Source organism: Colossoma macropomum, unplaced genomic scaffold, assembly GCF_904425465.1.
Source record: "Colossoma macropomum unplaced genomic scaffold, Colossoma_macropomum, whole genome shotgun sequence".
Lineage (NCBI taxonomy): Eukaryota > Metazoa > Chordata > Actinopteri > Characiformes > Serrasalmidae > Colossoma > Colossoma macropomum.
In genome coordinates this window covers 42,501-64,456 of record NW_023494827.1, presented here as the reverse complement: position 1 = coordinate 64,456, position 21,956 = coordinate 42,501, and the positions used below count along the sequence as shown (strand labels likewise).

General features: G+C 37.9%; 2 protein-coding genes across 2 annotated transcripts in view; both read left to right on the top strand.

The window, feature by feature from the left end:
* Nucleotides 1-470: 470 nt before the first annotated feature.
* LOC118800210 (polyunsaturated fatty acid lipoxygenase ALOX15B-like) lies at nucleotides 471-17,029 on the top strand. The gene is made up of 15 exons (XM_036560403.1): nucleotides 471-596; nucleotides 1,762-1,912; nucleotides 4,340-4,550; nucleotides 5,900-5,981; nucleotides 7,221-7,343; nucleotides 7,437-7,531; nucleotides 7,820-7,992; nucleotides 8,514-8,654; nucleotides 10,142-10,345; nucleotides 11,914-12,000; nucleotides 12,142-12,311; nucleotides 15,048-15,166; nucleotides 15,259-15,359; nucleotides 15,445-15,615; nucleotides 15,889-17,029. The coding sequence occupies exons 2-15, from the start codon at nucleotides 1,769-1,771 to the stop codon at nucleotides 16,066-16,068; spliced, it is 2,001 nt and encodes a 666-aa protein (XP_036416296.1). The 5' UTR covers nucleotides 471-596; nucleotides 1,762-1,768; the 3' UTR covers nucleotides 16,069-17,029.
* A 2,284-nt stretch (nucleotides 17,030-19,313) lies between these two features.
* LOC118800209 (E3 ubiquitin/ISG15 ligase TRIM25-like) overlaps nucleotides 19,314-21,956 on the top strand; it is a 31,804-nt gene continuing 29,161 nt past the window's right edge. The window contains exon 1 of the mRNA XM_036560402.1: nucleotides 19,314-20,227. Coding sequence (XP_036416295.1) covers nucleotides 19,953-20,227 — 275 coding nt within the window. The 5' untranslated portion in view covers nucleotides 19,314-19,952. The remainder of the gene's footprint in view (nucleotides 20,228-21,956) is intronic.

The following is a 21,956-nucleotide window of genomic DNA, read 5'->3' as shown; positions in this document are numbered from 1 at the left end:
ATTAAAAGGAGTGCTTGTGTTTGTAAAAAATGCTAAATAGGATTAGAATCAACACAAATAAACATGAATGCAATAAAAAGCAACAAACATTTCTTGTTAGTCGGAAGGTTTGGTTCTAGATCCTCCACCAGCACACCTGATGTAGTTTATTTAAGAATGACTGACCAAACCAGGTAGTGGATTAAAACCTAATCACCAAAGTGTTTGGACATGGCTAAACAAAAATGTTTACATACAGAAAATCACTACTTATTATTGTTTGTGTTTATTCTAATGTTAATGTTAATGTGTTACTGTCCAGTTAAACATCTCTTTAATGTTCTGATGTTCTCAGCTGTTGCACTGTGTGATTTAGTGTAGGTTTAGTGACGTTTTACAGCTTTGTTTGCAGGAAACTTGTCCTCAAAGTCACCCTGTCAGTCATATTTCCAATGAAATCCACGACACAGACACATCCTCCTTGGGAGGTTCTTGGTCTGATGTGTCTGTGGGTATATAAATGTGGCGAATCCAGGAGGGCTGTATCACTTTGGGTGAGCTTGCTGCACTCCTTCTAAAGAGTCAACAGTCTTCGCTGAGTATCAGTCCTGCATCAGGTAATCTAGAACTTTTTGGTGAAAAAATATTTTATTGATATTGTGTATGAAATCTGGCATGGCAGGAGTGATATCAGTCAGTCCCTGTTCTGAAAGGTAATGAATTATGGGTTTAGATGATCAGGGCTTTTAGATGTTACTGTATATACTGTAGCTGAACTGTAACTGTGTCCTTTGGAAAGCCATGGAAGACACAATAATCTACTGAATGGACGTATTTGCAAAGAAAATCGGTCCCATTTTATATTAAGTGTCTCTAATAACTGTGTAGTTACACATGAATAACATATGCATCAACACTGTAACTACTGATGATTTGGTTCTTGTTACAGATGGATTACAGAAGCACAGCCTATGTAATTACACATTATCAACTTCAGTTCTGCCTCATATAATTACACAAATGTATATTGTGCACAGGAACTTGCCCGTAGTGTAGTGTTATAGTTACACTTTAAAATAAGTGGACAGTTCCTGTGTATTTGTAATGTAAGTACTGTGGTGTAATAAAGGAGTGGTAATATAGATGTTGCTTTGGGGGGGAAATGCAATATATTTGATTAATGTCATAAAAGTCATAAATGTTAATATAAGGTGTTGTCTGCTGTTCTGTCACATATAAATACAGAATGGTTTAAAGCTGAAACTGGTTACAGTGTCACAGCATTAGCAACATAAATGCCAGCTAAACAAATACAGTGTTAGTAATGTCTTAATGTCTTAATATAAGTTATTACATACTTCCTTTTACTGCTGGGGGGGGAAATAAACTTCTAATACCGCTGTTCCAGTCTGATTACAAATATAATTTGGTTTGTGTTATTACCCTTGTGAAATTACATGAAAGAATAGGCTGTTACAACTATTAAGATACACTTGTGTAATTACATAAGGTGTACATCTGTAATCCATCTGTAACAGTGACTAATGCATTACTAGTTACATTGTCATTGCATATGTTGTTCACATGTAACTACATAGTTATTAGAGACACTTAATACAAAGTGGGACCAGAACATCACAGGGCCAAGGAATAGCAATAAGGGTCAATACATGATGACATAGACTCTCAAGAGCCGTTCATGAACTGGTTTATTACCAGGCATTACACTGGAAAATGACCAGACATACCATAATATGTGTTTCCTATTGCATTATTTTACAGGGTAGCCATGGGAAAGTACAAAATCCAGGTCTTCACCGGTACTGCTCTTGGCGCTGGCACTTCTAACAAGATCTACATCAACTTAATTGGCTCAATCTCCAATAGTGGACCCCATAAGCTTAAAACGCTAACAACCTTTTGGCCTGGATCAGTAAGTTCATTCAGTTCTCTGTTTGTAGAAGTAAAAAGAGGCCACAAAACTGGTAATGAGGTGAACATGTTTTTTTCAAATTCAGTAGTTAATAAATAAGTAAAGCCATTTATATTTCATTTGGTGTGAAATGGTTGACTGTACGGATTCAGGTCTCTTTACAGTGGTGGTGATAGGAACCAGGGGTTGCCATGACTACAAGACAAATATGCCAATTTATTTCAGATCTAAAACCACCAGTGAACCTACACACGTCTTCTGAGTTTTTATGTAACATTGATGATGGTAAAAGAGTTGCAGATGAATCTTCTTTGGGGACTATTTTTTCTTATACTCCCCGAATGTACCCCTCCACCATGAATTGCTTAAAAAAGGGGCAAATCAGGCAGAGTATTCATTTCATGTGCTCACTTTCTGTGAGGGAGCTTTTAGAGCCATTACACTCTTCAGACGTCTGGTTCCTATCACCACCACTGTGAACAATTCTGACTTTGTAAGTTTCTCTAGAACCCCGCATTTCACACCAAACCACTCCGAATGATGTTGTTTGCATCTTTACTGTTTACTTTTTTAAAAATCCTTCAAACAGTGGAACAATAAGAAAACATAAGGATGTCAGTGAGTAAGGACGACCCAGCCAACACTGGGCAGAGCCACTGTGATTTTTTTGTGTGTTTGGGGTCATTGCAATGCATGAAGGTTCACATTAAATCAAGGTGAAGCATATAGAGGCAGCCAAAAACCCCCTATATTGCTAATATTAATCTATTAAATGATATGTATGAATCTATCTCCACTCAAAAATGATTTATGGCCGTCATAAACATTAAGCAAACATTTTACATAAAACTTATTTAAAAAACATAAAAATATACTTTTCTTATTTATATTCATTAAAAGCAACCCAATTTGGATAAATCCAAAACTGATTTAATTGAATTGTATAAGACCTTTTAGATTTTTCCACTAAATCTTATTAGGAGGCGGAGCACATGTGCAATAGTAACAGGAAACACATCATCAAGCAGGAAATTGCTTTAGCTGGCATGGTGGACATGAAATCTTTTTATTTTTACAATCTCCTGCCATCCTTTGTTATGCAGTGCAACTGCAATGAAATAGTGATGCACATGAACTTAAATTGTGTTTTTAATGTTTTTGACCATATATTAATGTTTCATTTTGCTTATTTTGAGAAATACTGTAGACAACACCAGCGAACTAGCTAGCTAGCATCATTGCTAGGTCTGCTGTCATGTTAACGAGTACAAAAGGTTGATTAAATAAATGATGGCAGTGATTTATTGTGAAGCAGAATATAAAGATGTATTCCATTAATATTCAAATCAACAGTTCATGGTTTTTGTAACTGTAGGTGACCTCGACATGTTAGCATGGCATGAAGTGACTGATAGCATTAGCTGGCTAACTGGTATGATGGTTATCATGAGAGCTGCACCTCAATAGGAATGTTGTGCACATAAACATTTGCTTTAATTAGTAGTTCAGTTGTGAGTGAATAGAAATTCTAAAGCAGGGAATTTGATCACAGCTGAAATATATAAAGTGATGTTTATTTCTTCCACATTAGACTTTAAAGTTTACATGTGTCTTTAATGAGACTCAGCAAATACTGTTTAATACAGTTTGGACAACAATAAATGTTTGTGAATTTAACATGTTTTGTCATTTAATATATTTACACAGTCTAAGTAATTGTGCTGTGAATACAGAAGGTACTATTAACTCTTTACAAATACATAAATGTTATGTAAAAGAATTGCATAAATCCTACAAATACATCTAATTTAAGTCTAATTTCATTCAGGTTTATTGAACATGATGGAGAAACATATTATAATACAATTTTACATTGGATTTATGTATTTAAATTGAATGGAAAATTGACATGTAATTAAAATTTTAACTTTTGGGCTTAAATATTTTTTTGAGTGTAAGCTTAATATCTTATTATTAATATAATATAATATAATATAATATAATAAAATAAAATATAATATAGGGCGGCACGGTGGCGCAGTGGGTAGCGCTGTTGCCTCACAGCGAGAAGGGCCTGGGTTCGATTCCCGGCTGGGCGACCGGGGTCATTTCTGTGTGGAGTTTGCCTGTTCTCCCCGTGTCTGCGTGGGTTTCCTCCCACAGTCCAAAAACATGCAGTCAGGCTGATTGGACATGCTAAATTGCCCCTAGGTGTGAATGTGTGTGTGATTGTATATGTCTGTCTGTCTGCCCTGCGATGGACTGGCGACCTGTCCAGGGTGTATCCTGCCTTCCGCCCAATGACAGCTGGGATAGGCTCCAGCACCCCACCGCGACCCAGAAGGATAAGCGGTTTAGATGATGTATGTATGTATAATATAATATAATATCTCTCACTAAAATGATCTAACTGTTATATCCCCACAGAAGCAAACTTTCACAGTTGAAAGCCAATCAAATATAGGTGAGCTCTTACTGGTTGAAGTGGAACCTAAGCCACGATCATTGATGCCATACGTTGATGATGACTGGTTCTGCACCAAAATCATTGTAACAACACCTGAAGGAGTCGATGTGCTTTTCCCATGTCATTGCTGGATGAGCAGATATCAGAAGCTGACTCTGAGGCATTCTGTGGGTGCGTAAAAATGCTGAATTATAGAAAACTTTAGCAATGCTTTGATTCCTTTTAAAGCACCAACCTGTAAGGGAACAGTGTATTTCTGCTGTGACATATTTTGAAAACACTTTGCTGTGCTCATAAAGCTACATGACAATCACATGACATTTATCACAGCAGACATAAACCTACAAAAGCATTTGTAAAGGCTTATACCAATGAGTTAAAAAGTCAACTGTCATAATTTGTGGTCATTCAACACCTAATGTCAGCAAAAAACTGTCACTTGATGTAGGTGCTATGTCAACTTGACACTCAAGTTAACGGTAACACTTTCTATGAATGTCACGTTTGTAAGCATCTATAAACAAATTTATAACATGTTATAATGCATTGATAAGGCATTATAAACATGGTTATAAATATTTCGGTAACACTTTCTAAGATTGTCACGTTTGTAAGCATCTATAAACACATTTATAATATGTTATAATGCCTTCGTACGGCATTATAAACATGATTATAAACATTTATAAAAATGAATTACACTGGATTACACTTTATAGCCATGTTTATTATACATTATGAATTGTTAATATAATGCATTATAAGTAGTGTTGATAACATGTTATACTGTCAGTGCCAAAGAAGTCAGTCCCAGCTTGGAGACTGCAAAGTAAAGACAAATACCAAGCTAACGGTGGTGTACATTGACTTTCCCACATTGGGTAAAACACTGATGGCAGCACTAGTTTAAATTCTGACATTTGAAGCTTGTAATGAGCTTTACTGTGAATGTTTTAGTGTTTCAGTAAATCCTTCAGTAAATACTTCAACTTGAAGCCTCACTCTTAACACTGGAGGAGGCTTTAGTACAGTACGCTTCACTTTACTTAGAGCGGACAAATACAACTTATGAGCTCTTATAATTTGTTATGAATAGTACTTATAATGTATTATGTATATGTATAATGTATAAATGTTTATAGCCATGTTTATGTTGCCTTATGAATGCATTATAACATGTTATGAATGTGTTTATAGATGGTTACAAATGTGACATTCATAGAAAGTGTTACCAAGTCGAACAACTGCTGCTTATTGCAGTAAGCCTTTATTAATACTTATGTTTGTTTGTCAGTTGACAGGTAGCCTTATGAACATTTACCTACAATAAAATGTTACTGATATTTTACAAAGCCATAATTATTAAGCATTTAAGTAGCCATTAAGCCTTGAACATGTACACTTACTAATGAATAATGAACAGTGGAAACATGTTGCTTACATACAAAAATCCATATATTGTTGTGTATGTGCTTTAATATTATACGTTTAATTAGACACATTTTACATTTCGTGTGTAGCCATGCTAAAAACCCAGGACACGGTTCCTCTACTCCTGGCGCACAGACACGAGAACCTGAAGAAACGGCGCCAAGAGTTCAAGTAAGTGAACATCATATTGATACACTCACATTCTTACTTACAGTCAAATGGACATTCTGTCTTTACAGCTCAGACTTTGTTACACAGTCAAAGGTTGATTGATTATTTAACACAGTTTGGTTGTTGTGTTTGCATCCGTAGGAGCTCTCTCATTACAATACCTAGCATTTCAGCAATATAACATCAGAGGGAGTGTGTTAGTTTTTGAACACTGTGTCCGCTCACTGTCCACAAATGTATTTGGGTAAAAGTACAAGTGTTCAGTTTCAGTAATATGTGAATAAAATAAAATAATACTTAAGTACAGTAACAAAGTACAAGTATTTTTTATGATGAAGTGATAGAACAGTCCCACTTTATATTAAGTGTCTCTAATAACTGTGTAGTTACATGTGAACAACATATGTAACAACAGTGTAGCTACTAATGATTTAGTCACTGTTACAGATGGGTTACAGAAGTACATCTTATGTAATTACACATGCATATCAACTTCAGTTTTGCCTTATGTAATTACACAAGTGTATCTTAATAGCTGTAACAGCCTATTCGCTCTCATGTAATTACACAAGGGTAATAACACAAATGTAATTACATGTGTAATCAGACTGGAACAGCATTTTTTAGAAGTTTTTTTTTTTTTTCCAGCAGTGAAAGGCAGTATGTAATAACTTACATTAAGACATTACTTACACTGTATCTGCCAGCTTTCCTAACATTTAGCAAGCATTTATGTCGCTAGTGCTGTGACACTGTAACCAGTTTCAGCTTTAAACCATTCTGTAATGTGACAGAACAGAAGATGACCCCTTATCCTAAAATGTAACTTTTAAGACATTAATTAAATGTGTTGCATTTCCCCAAATGCAATGTCTATAGTTAATACACGTGTGTAAACATAGGCTGTACTTCTTTAATCCACCTGTAACATTTACTAAATCATTAGTAGTCACAGTGTTGTTGCATGTGGTATTCATGTGTAACTACACAGCTATTAGAGACACTTAATATAAAGTGGGACCGATAGAAGTTCTACCAAATTATTAAATCATATAACCGTACATGATATAATAGTGAAATTAACAGCTGTGTTTTATTTCTGTACAGTACTGATATGCTGTCTCACATTTTAGGTCTATGATATGTTCTCCTTGAACTTGGTTAAAGCATGTAACAACACAATGCACTTCAGAGTATCTGGTTCTATGCATTAACATATCAAGTATTTATGTCTCACAGGTGGAGTTTATATGCTCCGGGATTACCTCACACTGTGCTTGCTACATTTCCACATGAGTTGCCACCTGAGGTCAGATTCTCTTTCACCAAAGACAAAGAATTCCTGTTCACCTCTGGTGCAGCGTAAGTTCTGTGCTCGAATAATCCGTAATTTCACTCTCAGGTCTGCATAATGATGGTTCTCATTTCATGTATCCAAATACTTTTTTTTCTCAGTTTCACGAAGCTGAAACTGGAGCATCTTTTAAACGGCACTTGGAACAGCTTTGAAGATATCAATAGGATTCTCTCCAAGAAGCCGAAGACTTACGGTAATTTAACGCCACCAATGAATCCACGTCAAAGCTGCACTATGTAAGATTTTTTTTTTGTTGTTGAAACTCAAAGAAGTAGCATTACAATAGGCTCTCAATCATTAGATCCATCCACATGGGGAAGAGGTCCAAAGCACAACGCACAGTACAAAATGTTCTTCCACGTGTTGCATGCAATTACACACTTCCACCAGAGAGGTCTCCAAATCCCCAAATCGTACATAGTGTAGCTTTCAAAGTATCTCCATACCCAATCTCATTTCTTCATTTGTCGTTTTTTTGCAGAATATGTGGAGAAGAACTGGATGACGGATGAATTCTTTGCATACCAGTTTCTGAATGGTCTGAATCCCATGATCATCAAACGCTGCTCAAAACTGCCTGAGAAATTCCCGGTCACCAATGAAATGGTCAAAAGTTTTTTACCAGACAAGAGCACGTTGGAATCAGAAATGAAGGTAAAAAATGTTGAGACACTTTTTGACCAATATGTCCTTTTTCATACAGTTCAATATAACTTTCTTACTGAGGGCAGTGATTCAATATGCATTGATGTGTATTGTATGTATTGCAATTGTAATTTGAAACTGCATTGAAATTTAAATCGGTATAGCCAATACGCCCCTCTGTCCCTTCCATGGGTCAACAAGGCTATCAGGATGCATCCTGTCAGAGTAAAGTGGGCAAGGAGGGGGTGGGGCTTATATTATGCATGGGCCCATGCTCCAAAGACTGGGCTTTTTTCAAGTCACATATAAATTCTAGTTGTGATATATATATATATATATATATATATATATATATAGTGGATGATGAAAATCATTACATATTCATATATATTCTCATCATTCATTTGCCCTTTTTTATATTTCAATTACTTTTCAATCAAACCATCTATTTTTACACTCAGATTTGTAACAGTTGTCTGTTTTATTTATTTCTTTTTCTTTGGTGCCTGATTGATCTTTAATTCAATCAGAAGGGAAATATCTTCATCTGTGACTATGAAAGACTGAGAGACCTTGAGGGAAATCAGATCTGCAGGAAAAAGCAGTATCTGGCAGCTCCACTCTGTCTGCTTTTCAGCACTCACGGCAAACTGATGCCAATTGCCATCCAGGTAAAAGCAGTAAAGAGTGAGTGTGTTTACATGCACTCAAATATCCGATAACCGCAGAAAATCAGATTTTGTCAGTAATCAAATCAATGCGTTTATATGCACTTGAGCAGTCAGATAATGGGGAAACTCTGGGTCTACATGAGTCAGACAGTAATTAGATTTCTGCTTTGCAACCAGACATAAAATAATTTTAACTCAAAATATTAATACTAAAAATTCATGCTGTGGCTTTTTTTAAGACATTGCACCACTTATCCTGAAAATATGAACATACATCATCTACAAGATGAAGAAAATTTAAATCTTTCATTTCATCAAAAATGTATTTGTTTTCAGCGTCACTCCAAAAGTGTTTCACTGCATCTCGTGGCAATGCTGCTCGCTTATTTCTGGTACTGTGGTCTTTTTGCACATGTGCAGACTGAGAAAACCGAAAGAAATCTGAGTAAGAGCTCACATGCACTGAGAAATCTAATTACTGAGCTAAAATCCACCCTCTTTCTTAGATTTCTTAGTCAGATTTCCAGACTTTACTCCCATCTAAGAAATCATAGTATGCTGTTTTCATGACCATTTGAATAATCAGATAACTGTAGAAATCTAATAATGATCAGATCATTAAGTGCCTGTAAACACAGTCACTGAGTCATTATTTCAAATGAGGTATATTCCATTTTCTCATCATTAGTTCAACTTTATCTAGGTCTAGTGTCCAGATAGGTTGGGGTGGGCGGGGTGTCAGAGAAGGAGGGCGGGGCATGGTTAGCCCACCCTATCTGGCCTTGAAATAGGGTAGAATAGGTTTCACTGTTGCCATAATTGTCATTACAAAACAGATTTAATTAGGAAACTTTAAGTATGTTTTTCTTTGTAGTATCTGAATGCCACAGCTATGATAATGCTAATTTCAGCTAGTTACGGGATTCAATTTCTATGTGATTTGCAGTGTCAGGTTAGTGCCAAGCTAACAGTGGTGTACTTTCACTTTGCCACACTGAGATAAACTCTGCATAGTTCTTCTGACTTTTGTACCTTTAAAGAGATGCAGATTGTATATTTGTACTATTTGTATTTGTACTGTAATGTATTTGTAACACATTTGAATCACCCTTAAAATGTCTGAATACCCTGTGCAGTACACTTTGCAGGAAATGATGAGGGTGATTGGAATGCACCTTCAGTTCTTACACACATATTCCCCTGCGAAAATTAGCCATGCCTTCAAAATAAGAGTCCTTATCACAATAACCCATGAAAAAATGTAAAAGAACTCATAACCTACACTAACATGTCAAAAACATGTCTTGAACTCAGTACAATGTAAAAATTTAGAAAAGAGGACATTGTTGATTATATTAATATATAATTTTACAAAAATAAAGTATAAAAAGTTACATACTGCATTTTAAAAGACTGTACAGTGCTGATGGCTGGCTTGATCACGACCCTTTTTTCTTGATTAATATATAAGATCATTTTCCACTTAGTTGAACCAGCAGCCTGGACCAGGGAATCCCATCTTTCTGCCCTCCGACTCTGAGAATGATTGGTTGTTGGCGAAGATCTTTGTGAGAAGTGCAGAGTTTAATGAACACGAGCTGAACTTCCATCTGCTGCGCACTCATCTGATGGGCGAGGTCTTCACTGTGGCAACGATGCGCAACTTGCCTTCATGTCATCCCCTGTATAAGGTGACCTCTTTCCTCCAACATTACACAGCCTAACACTGCGTCCTTGTTTTTAACCAGTATCTCACTGTCAGCTCAGCCGGGATACAACTAGAGCATGGATTTATCAAACTGGTACACTCAGCAGAAACAGCAGTACATTAGAAATGTGCACATCATGCATTGACAGTGGGGTAAGGTAGCGTTCTTGTTAGCATTGCTAATACAAGGCCCACCAACTGTGAGTTTCCTCTCATTGGCCCTCATTCATCAGTTGTGTACAGTCAAATCTGGTTGTGAAATGAGTGCAAACGTCTTTTATCAACAATTTTGTTTCATTTTGGCGTATCTGTATGATTAAACACAGATCTGGTAGGACTGATTGTAAATTTAAGTGTAAATGTTTACCTGACAGCAAAAATGCCTAATTTGCAGGGAATGTTAACATTAATAAGAATAAAAATAGAAAGTTAGCAGTAATGCTAATAATATGTGAACATGAAAATCCAGTACGAAAGCAGATATGTTTTATCTGCACATTGGTGTAAACAAGTGCTGCAATAATTCTATGTTTAACCCTTTTGTTGCCAGGCTGAAGCAGGGAGCTAATAGCTAACAGCAGGTTTTACAGTTTTACAGTGGGCATTCGTGGGCAAGAGGTTAGGGAACCAGCCCTGTGACCAGAAGGTCACCAGTTTGATCCTCCAAGCCAACAAGCTACCAGGTGTAAATCACTACTGATCAGCTGCTTGTTCACACAATCTCTCTGGCTTGACACAAGCTTCCTATCATTTCATGATCACCATTAGGCTGAATTACAAATGAATCCTTACTCCCTGTGTAGTGCACTACGTAGGTCTTAAAACCATGACTCAAATAATGTGCCTCTGGACCACTGCATAACACCATATCTGAAGCTGAGAGTGCGGATCAGAAGGTGCCATGGTTCTGCAGCTAGAACCTTCGCTGGAAGTGCAACTAGTCCCTTAGCATGCAAACTCACATTCCCAATTTGAGCTTCCAGAGGGTCCAGACTGAACTGCATTTGTAAAAATTCAGTTGGATTCGCCTCCAAATGTGGTTTGGATTGAATTTCATGTGGTTTTGTGCTTTCCAGATGAATAAGGGCCACTGTCACCATGACAGGTTATAAGTGATTAGCTGTTGCTCTGTTTAAACATGACAGCAAATATATGTTTTTTCTCTAGTTTATTCTTGTTTTATTTTAGTTATGAACAATGAATCAAATGGCCTGTTTTAATCAGACAGCTACAAATTCAAAGAGAGGAGAGTTTAATCCCACCAATTTTGTAGAACTTTCACCTTGTGATTTTTTCTTGTACTTTTATTTGCCAAACATGACCTTTTCACATAACAGGATCACTACATAGATTTTTATGACAGTTTCGAATGACCCAAATACTGTTCATTAGGTCTACATGCAGATTCAAGAAGAGAAAAACACCCTACAGATGAGACAGTTGAGGAAGTTGGTCAGTTGGAGTTAGCAGTTAGCGGTTAGCATAAGGTATAGTGAACAGACCAGAACAATTCATCATAGTAAAAGTGCTTTATCGCTCTTCCTCTTCCAGCTCCTGATACCTCACACTCGCTACAATCTCCAGATCAACATCATGGCCAGGAATCTGCTGATCTCAGAGATTGGGTATTTCCCTCAGGTGAACACCTTTCCTATTCCAGAGTGGAATGCAGATGTCATTAAATATATATAGACTTACTTGATACTTGATATCAGCAAATTCTGGGGAGTTTCTTTTAAGCGATGGTTATCAAATTAAGCTGTGCTTTTCCTCATGTAGTTCACTGCCATTGGAAATGAGTCTATGACCACCTTCCTGAAAAGAGCAGCCTCTTCTCTGACGTACAGCTCCCTCTGTATGCCGGATGATATCAAGGAGAGGGGATTGGAGACGATTCCCAATTGCTACTACAGAGATGACGGTCTGGAGCTGTGGGACATCGTTTACAAGTATGGGAGCAAGAAAAAAAGTTTGGCAGATTTATTAATGCTTTGCACCTTTGAAGTTTACAGTTTGCTGCAAAAAAGTGCCTGCCAAGACTTACTAAACAGGCGTAATGGTTTTGCGCATAAAACAATCCAGGGGGCGCTCTCTGCTCTTTTACGCAGGCCAAGTCAAAATCTGGAGAATTCAGAGAATTCTGGAGATTTCAAACTAGTGAGTCACAGTTTGACTCTGAAATATTTGCAGTTTTCATTTACAGCATTTAGCAGATGTTCTTATCCAGACTGAGGCCCAATCCCATTTCACCCCTCACCTCTACTACTTAGCCCTTAGCCCTCTGTTTTGCGCGTTCACGTCTAAAGTAAGGTGTCCCAATTTTTGTTGAGATAGAGGGGTAGAGAGAAGTGTTAGAGCTACATGACACTCCAAACGGAGGTTTTTCAGAGTCACACTCCAAACAGAGTGCTATGAGAAAAAAAGAAGATGGCTGAGCGAGCGACCAAAGAAATCCACAAATGTGAGAATTTTCTCCATTAAAAAATTACAATAACCACTGTATTATATTAGTTTAATGTCGTTTCAATGTTTTACGATCATCAAACATTGGAACGACATTAAACTAAGATAATACAGTGGTTATCGTAATTTTTAATGGATAACATATGTATATCTTTTTTTCTCATAACAATCTGTTTGGAGTGTGACTCTGAAAAAACCTCCGTTTGGAGGGTCATGTAGTCCTTCACCTTCACCCTCCCCCTCTATCTCAACAAAAATTGGGACACCCTAACCCTAGATGTGAACGCGCAAAACAGAGGGCCAAGGGTTAAGTGGTAGGGGCGAGGGGTGAAATGGGACTGGGCCTTAGTATAGACTGAATCTACCCTGTAATTTAAGGCAAACTGTAGGTTAGTCCTACTACTCAGAGTTAACAGGCTTAATCATTCACAGCATTGCTATACATATTAAAGGATTGGGCTCCCAGCTTAATAATTAAATCCTATACAAACATCCAACACTATACAAAACCTCAGCATCTACTTAAGGACAAGTTTCCCAGCACAGCCTCAGCAACAAAATTACATGTGTGAAGTATGTTAGAAGTTGCTGGCTTTCCTGACAAACCCGAATGCTATATTCAGTCATTCAGCTTCGCTAACGTTTCTGACTGTTCACTTATAAAGTGTTTGTTAAAATATTGTGCACAAGAACCCAGTTTGAACATCAAAAATTCAAAGCAGCAGAACAGAATAAACACATATACAAGAGTTGGATGCTTTGAGGGCAAAACATTATTGTAAAAGACAATCTATTTTTTTAATTATAGCTAATGCAACCGACACACCTTAAGCAAACTAAGCATAGCACGAGAAGAGAGAAATACAAGAGATTTCGCTGCATGTGGAGATCATGCATGTAGTGTTTCCTTTTCATGTTCGGTGGCGTTACTGATTGGCTGCAGAGAGTGAAAACATTCTATGGGACAGTGTTTTAATGTACGATCACTTTACGCACTACTAGTTAATATCGCTGCTGTCGGAAGAAAACCTTGCATCTCCATTTTTGGCACGTTTCTCAGTTTTTGACATAATTTGAAAATGTCTGTTGCCCTTTACATTGTATGTAAGTCTCATGATGAATGAACTAAAAGAAATGACCCAAAATGACTTGGGAAAAAAAGTCTGGTTCCATTGACTTACATTAAAAGTAAAGTATGTTTTTTCTTCTCCTGTAAAGTTATCATTTTGGAGATATGAGATTTTCTTCCAACAACAGCAATACGTACCGTAAGTGTCTGTGGTGCAACCGAAATTCTGTGTGTCGCCTGTTTTAAACTACCTATTCTCAACGGAAAGTTTAGGATGGATTTTACACCCCAACTTATGATTGATCTAACGTGCAGCTGGCGCAACTGACTGCAACAGACTCAAATTTCAAGTGGTATGCAATTATACCACACTTCCCCCAGCATCACGTCTTTTCTCTTGAACAAGCCAGAATATCATCTTTTTCAAGCGAAGCTTAAGCGAAGGGAAAACTGAAAAATAAATAAATAAATAAATGAACAAACACTCTAACAGTGTTTAATGCTGACCTCCATGTGCTTCTGACAGACACTGAACAAGACCAAACAATACTTCAACAACGTAACGCGGGACTATATGCATCCTGATAATGGTGGCCTTAGAGGTGCTACTGCCAAATTAAAAGTCCCTTGCTTACAGTCTTCAACCCTGCCAGATACACTGAAGTAGAATATAACATAAGTGCAACACATGACATTTCCATAGGCGTTAATTTACTTGCTTTATCAAGTGGTGGATCCTCAGTCTGCGTTAGAAGACGGCGAGGGAGTCTGCTGTTCGGACAGCCAGTGGAAGTTTGCTAGAAAAGAGCCAGAAAAGAGTCTTAATGCTTGATGCAGTTTAATAAAATATCCTTTTTTTAAGCAATTTTCATACAAAAGCATATGAGCCAGTAACACTGGTCATATGTCAGTTATGAAGTTCTCTCTGTGTTCATTTGCATGAAGTTCTTAGTAGAAAACTTACTAAATTGGCTGCCGCCACCAGCACAAAGGGTGTGATCGAATATTTTTCATTATTATTTCAGCCATAACATTCTTGATTAGTGTGTTCTTCACACTAAATCCATGATTCCCCCCATAAACAGTGTCAGTTGCCACGAATGGTGTCATCAATTTAATAATAAAATAATGTCTGAACATTTTTATCCACTAGGTTTGTGTCTGGATTTGTGTCGCATTACTACAGCGATCAAGATGTCAAGGAAGACAACGAGCTGCACTCATGGCTCACTGAGATAAGAGAAAACGGCTTCCTGGAACACAGTGAAGCTGGTATGTTTTATTTTTTTGGTTTGTGTTTTTGTTTGTTTTCTACCTAAAGCTACAAATCCTACTTAAAACCTTTCCACTCACCTCACTTTTAGGATTTCCCAAGTCTTTCTGCAACGTCAAAGAGCTGGCTAAGTTCGTCACCATGGTGATCTTCACAGTGTCTGGCCAACATTCCGCGGTCAACAATGGCCAGGTTTTGAAACGTTTTGCCTGAATTTACATCTAATGTACTAATGTAAACAACTATGCTTGACCCTTCACTCACTCTGCCCTCTCAGTTTGACTTCGGGGGATTTATGCCCAACTTTCCAAGCTCTCTCCGATGTCCACCACCCCGTCAAAAAGGAGAAACCACGAGGGACTCTGTTTTTGCGACCTTGCCTGACATCAGCACCACGATCAACACCATTGCCATTGTGTACTTGCTGAGCCAGGAGTCCGCTGATCGGGTGAGTCCATACGCTCCACTACAATGCACAAACAGCACCAAAGGACATGAATGACTGTAAAATAAAGGAACGGAAAAAGTGAAAAGACACTTCTGACCACAAGCAGCTTTCCTCTCTATGTCATTGTCTTAGAATGGCTTTGTAAAATGGAAAGATCCTTATCATGAGTGCTTTAGGTCAATGGCCTGTTTCAGAATTTGCCTAATCAAATGCACTTCATCTGTTCATCAGTGCAAAATGAACCGTTAACATTGTCCTGTTGCACTTTCACAGTATCCGCTTGGACATTACCCCGAGGAGCTGTTCGGCGAGGAGGCACCGCTGAAACTGATAGCACAGTTTAAAAGTGCTCTGCAAGATCTTGAGATGAAAATCGATACCAGGAACAAGAAGCTTGTTCTGCCGTACATATACATGAATCCACGAAATGTTGATAACAGTGTTGCCATTTAGAGTGAGGGTCTTTGATTTGACCATGTGTTTCTCCTCTGTAGGCCCTAAACACACCTGTCTGTCTACTGTGCAGTGCCTTAATAATGGCAGCCCACTAAACATGAGCAAAGCAGGCTATGAAAAATTCTATATTGCTTCTTCTTTTGATCTTTCATTTAAACCACGAACAAAAAGCTAACCTGCATGTGACGTGCAAGAAAACAATATCAAGAAATAAATCATTTTCTCAAATTTGTGCGAGCCACAATTGTTAGACTCCTTCATTTAGCGCTTTGTCTAGCTTTCCTTTGCAAAGATAACAGCTCTGAATGTTTTCCTATTATGCTTAATGAAACTGGAGAACACATGGCGAAGGATCCGAGATCATTCCTCCATACAGATCTTTCAGATTCTGAGATCCATGCTTGGAGACTCTCCTTTTTAGGTCATTCCACAGGTTTTCTATGGGGTTTAGGTCAGAAAACTGGGATGGTCATGGTAAAACTTTGATTCTGTGGTCAGTGAACCATGTTTGTGCTGATTTTGGGATCAATGTTTTGCTGGAAAATCCAATCCAAATGCAATTTCAGCTTCCTGGCTGAGGCAGTCAGATGTTGATTTACTATCTGTTGGCACTTGTTGACACATGATACCACGTACCTAAATAAGTTGTCTAAGTTGCGTGGGGTCAGTATAGACATACATCCTCTTCCTAGATCTCTGTCTCCAGTTGCTTTAAGCTTCTTAATTGTTGCTTGGATAGCAGAAATAGGCAATGCCAACTGTTTAGCTATTTTCTTGTAGCCATTTCCTGATTTGTGCCTGATGTCGTGTATCATAGCTGTTTCTTTCTCATCGTGATGGATAACAGAGAATGTGGCCTGTGTGTCACCTCCTGTTTATACTCCAGTGAAACAGCAAGTGAAAATATTAATGTGTTCTGTTGCACATCGACAATAAATTCATCAGAAAACAAAGCTGACCTTAATGAAGTTTTTTTTTTTCAATTCTAGAGATTTTTCTTTGTCTTTATTATTCAATGGTTGAGATGTAAACAAGTCATTCAGAGCAGTTGGATGTGAAATGGTTCACTGTAGAGAAATTTACAGACTCTTCTTTCTTTACAGTGGTGGTGATAGGAACCAGGGTTCACAATGTGTACGCCACAAATAATATATATATATATATATATATATATATATATATATATATATATATATATATATATATATATATCATTTACTATCCAGTGGACCTCCACATGAGTTTTTATATGTAACGTTCATGGTCAAAAAAAAAATGGGGACTATTTGCCCTACAAAGCTCTTCATGCACCTCTCCATCATGAATGGGTTTAAAATCTATGTTTTAGTCCAAAATCTTCTCAAAACAAATGTAAAACAGTGTTGTGAGCATCAGGCAGCATATTTCTAATTACTTTATGCAATCATTTTCTGTAAGGGAGCTTTTAGAGGCATTAACTCCTCAGACTTCTGGTTCATAAATTTCAACTGCTTTGATGATGTCACACAACTGAATATATCAGCCAAACTGAATGATACATTTCAGTGTACTAAGATTGAGGACTGTGTATAAAGACATAAAAGACTGGATGTTGAGTAACTCCCTCCTACTCAACTCAGACAAAACAGAGGTTCTTCTTTTTGGTTCAAAAGCTGCAAGAAACAAACTGTCTAATTAAACGCTTAAACTTCATAGCTTCTGAGTTGCATCAGGTACATCTGTGGAACGATTAATCCCTATTTGTCCTTCAATAGGCATATAAGCAATATTACTAGAATAACTTTCCTTTGTCTTAGGAATATTACCAAATTAAGTGATGCACAGCCTGCAGGGTGCTAGTTTATGCATTTATAATCTCAAGGTTTAATTAATGATTAATGATGATTAATGATGTCCAGCAAAAGCCTGAACAAGCTTTAAATAAGTCCTCTGAAGAACTAGGAGGTTTGACCATATCAGCCCTACACTGGTTGCTAATCTACTGGGACAGTCGTGGGCTGGAGGTTAAGGAACCTCTGGAAGGTCACCAGTTTGATCCCCTTGGCCGACAGTACATGACTGAAGTGCCCTTGAGCAAGGCACCTAACCCCCAACTGCTCCCCGGGCACCATGGATAGGGCTGCCCACTGCAAGTGTGCTCACTGCCCCCTAGTGTGTGTTCACTAGTGTGCATGTATGTGGGTGTTTCACTGCACGGATGGGTTAAATGCAGATGTCTAATTCATCTGTGTGCAAAACACAGTTGGCTGATAAGATAAGATAAGATAAGATAAGATAAGATTCGATTAGATAAGACAAGAAAGATAAGATAATCCTTTATTAGTCCCACAATGGGGAAATTCTCAATGTTACAGCAGCAAGGCACTCAAGAAGAAGAGAAGTGAAAAGAAGAGAGTTAACAAACAAGTAATTAACTTTGTTAAGTACTTAACAAGGTTTTTACAGTTTGTTACTTGCAACAAGGTTTTTTACAGTTTTGGTTCTCGATTCAATTCAATTGCAGCTAAATTCCACACTGAGTACAAAATTCTTCTACTGATACATAAAGCTCTAAACGCCTCGCCTCTCAGTACCTGAGTGAATTTATTTCCTTTTACAAACTGCCACAGCTATTTAAAGCGGCTGGCTTACTACTAGTACCTAGTATTAATAAAGTTACATCAGCAGGTAGAACCATCGACTGATGCCTTGGTGTGATGATGTAAGGTACTCCTTATACATCACAAGTAAAGATTATTGTATATATTTATCTATACTTACCCGTGGACTGACCATCCTCATCTCTAAGAACTTTTACTTACCTGGATGAGTCCATCCTCTGTAGAAGGTGAGGTAGAAACAAAACCTGTAGAAGAGAAAATTGTGTTAATAAGTGTACAATGTAGCTGTAAAAGAATGCTAAAGACGTCATGACTGTGAATATGAACAGTGAGAGGAGATTATGTAATATAATTACTGTATAAATATACAAATGTAATTATATAAAATGTAAATTATATGAATAGTCAGTATTCTTGTTTAACCCATGTTAGTAATGGTTTATTCTAGGGGAGGAATTACCTGAATACAGTGATCAGGCATAACATTATGACCAACTCCTTGTATCCAGCCAAGAGCGTCCGGTGGGCAGCGTCCTATGACCACTGATGAAGGACTAGAGGATGACCAACACAAACTGTGCAGCAGCAGATGAGCTATCATCTCTGACGTTACATCTACAAGGTGGACTGACAAGGTAGGAGTGTCTAATAGAGTGGACAGTGAGTGGAAAACTCCAGCAGCACTGCTGCGTCTGATCCACCGAGTTTTATTTATGCTCTGAGATTAATAGTTAATGTTGAATTACTACATTAATTACTGCTCTGTTATCATTTCAGGTTCTCACACGATAAAGTTTTTAAATGTTTGGTTGTTTTTTCCTCCATTTCTGTGTTATTTTGGTCTTTAAGTGAATTAAACTCAACTGTAAGACTACATGACTGATAATCTGATAGTTTACTTCAACAGAATCTCTCACAGAACCACACACAGTCCTGCTCAGATTAAAGTACTGATATTTAAAGAAAAAAAAAAGATAAAATACTAAATAAATTTGAAAAATAAATACTAAATAAACTAAAAACTAAATACGTTTTTTTTTTTAAATGCTGGTACAAAATTGCAGTACAGATCATTTCTTGTGGAAATGTTGCAGTTATAATGTGTAGATCTGATGAGTAGATACTTTATTACTCCTACAAATTGGAGTCCATTTAATCTACTACTTTAAACGCTTCTACTCCACGTTTTCTATGAAAATTTAACTGAAGGATTTTGTCTCTGTCTGTCTCTTCTTCAGTCTCCTCCTCATTTCTCTCTCTCCACCCTTTTCTCTATGACACATGCAGAACCAGGAAGCCACTCCTACTCAGTTCAGAGGAAACGAAACTGATCTCAGAGAGCTGCTCTCTCTCAGGCTCAGGAAAATGGCAGAGGCCAGTATTTCAGTGGATCAGGACCAGTTCAGCTGTCCAGTCTGTCTGGATCTGCTGAAGGAACCAGTGACGACCCCATGTGGACACAGTTTCTGTATGGTGTGTATTAATGGCTACTGGGATCAGGATGATCAGCGGGGGGTCTACAGCTGCCCCCAGTGCAGAGAGACCTTCACTCCAAGGCCTGTTCTACGCAGAAATAATGTTATAGCTGAAGTGGTGGAGAAACTGAAGAAGACAGAACTCCAAGCTGCTCCTCCTGCTCACTGTTACGCTGGACCTGGAGATGTGGAGTGTGATTTCTGCACTGGGAGAAAACGGAAAGCCATCAAGTCCTGTTTGGTGTGTCTGGCTTCTTATTGTGAGACTCATCTTAAACCTCACTATCAGTCTCCTGCCTTTAAGAAGCACAAGCTGGTCGAAGCCTCCAAACAGCTACAAGAGATGATCTGCCCTCAACATGATAAACTGATCGAGATCTACTGCCGTACTGACCAACAGTTTGTCTGCTATTTGTGTACGATGGATGAACACATGGGACACAGTACAGTTGCAGCTGTAGCAGAAAGAAAAGACAAACAGGTGAGAAGTAAAAAACTTTCAGACTCACTTCAAGCTGATTATATTTCTACTCTAGAATCTGATACTTTACTTAATTACACAATTATACAGATGATCAGTTCATGATTTTGGTAGGAAAGTGTTAAATAAACCTGATGTTACTTACTCTTAACAACAAGTCAAACCAGTCAGCAAACCTTTGACCAGCCAACGCCCGTCTTCCAGCATATTTACAGCTTTATTCTGCTCACATGTAGAACTAGAGTGAACTTGAACTCTTCATCTGCTTTTAATATAAACCAGAATACAAATTCTTTCTCCTCAGAATCAGCTGAAGGAGGTGCAGAGGAAATTCCAGCAGAGACTCCAGGAGAAAGAGAAGAAGCTGCAGGAGGTGAAACAGGCTGTGAAGACTCTTAAGGTGAGTAGTGAGCAGAGATCTGCTGGAGCAGCTGTTTCACAGCTCAGTCAGACTGTCCTCCAGTCAGACAGTGAGAAGTCCAGTGTTGGACACTTAGAGATCCTACACAGCCACAATGTGGACAGTGAGTCATCTAGAGTCCCAGTGAGAGAGTGAATGATAGCTGGTGTGTAAATGGAGCTCCATCTTGTGTGTGTGTTGTAACAGAGCTCTGCACAGGCAGCAGTGGAGGACAGTGAGAGGATCTTTACTGAGCTGATCCGCTCCATTGAGAAAAAGCGCTCTGAGGTAACAGAGCTGATCAGAGCTCAGGAGGAGGCTGAACTGAGTGGAGCTGAAGAACTCCTGGAGCAACTGGAGCAGGAGATTGCTGATCTAAAGAGGAGACACACTGAGCTGGAGCAGCTTTCACACACAGAGGATCACATCCATTTCCTACAGGTAACAATCTGATCTACAGAGGCTGATAATTCTTCCAAAACACATATCTTTCTTTACTCTTGTACACATTTATCATTTCTTCATCATATTTCTCTCTCTGTAGAGTTTCCAGTCTCTCTGTGTCTCTTCTGGATCTGAGGACTCACCCAGCATCACTGTCCATCAACATCTCTCATTTGATGGAGTGAGGAAATCTCTCTCTGATCTGAAAGAGAGACTAGAGGAATTCTGCAAGCAGGAATTCAGTAAAATCTCTCCACATGGTAAGAGGAGCTTCCTGCTGTGAAACACAATGATGAACATGTTTACTTGATCACTGACAGATTAGTGAAAATCTTTAAATGATCAGCAACAAAAAGAAATACTATTTTCTGAGCTACGCAGTAAATAAGTTATATACATTTTGATACCTGAAAATGTGAAAATAAGTTTAAGTTTCCTGTTTTTTTTTTTTCAAATTGCCATAAGGCAGTGGATCGTAAACGTCA

What these genes read in the sequence shown, in the direction of transcription:
- LOC118800210 (XM_036560403.1), top strand. Translation starts at nt 1,769, where the DNA reads ATGGGAAAGTACAAAATCCAGGTCTTCACCGGTACTGCTCTTGGCGCT. An exon ending in AAACGGCGCCAAGAGTTCAA is followed by an intron (nt 5,982 to 7,220) that starts GTAAGTGAACAT and finishes TATGTCTCACAG; the next exon opens with GTGGAGTTTATATGCTCCGG. An exon ending in CGTTGGAATCAGAAATGAAG is followed by an intron (nt 7,993 to 8,513) that starts GTAAAAAATGTT and finishes TAATTCAATCAG; the next exon opens with AAGGGAAATATCTTCATCTG.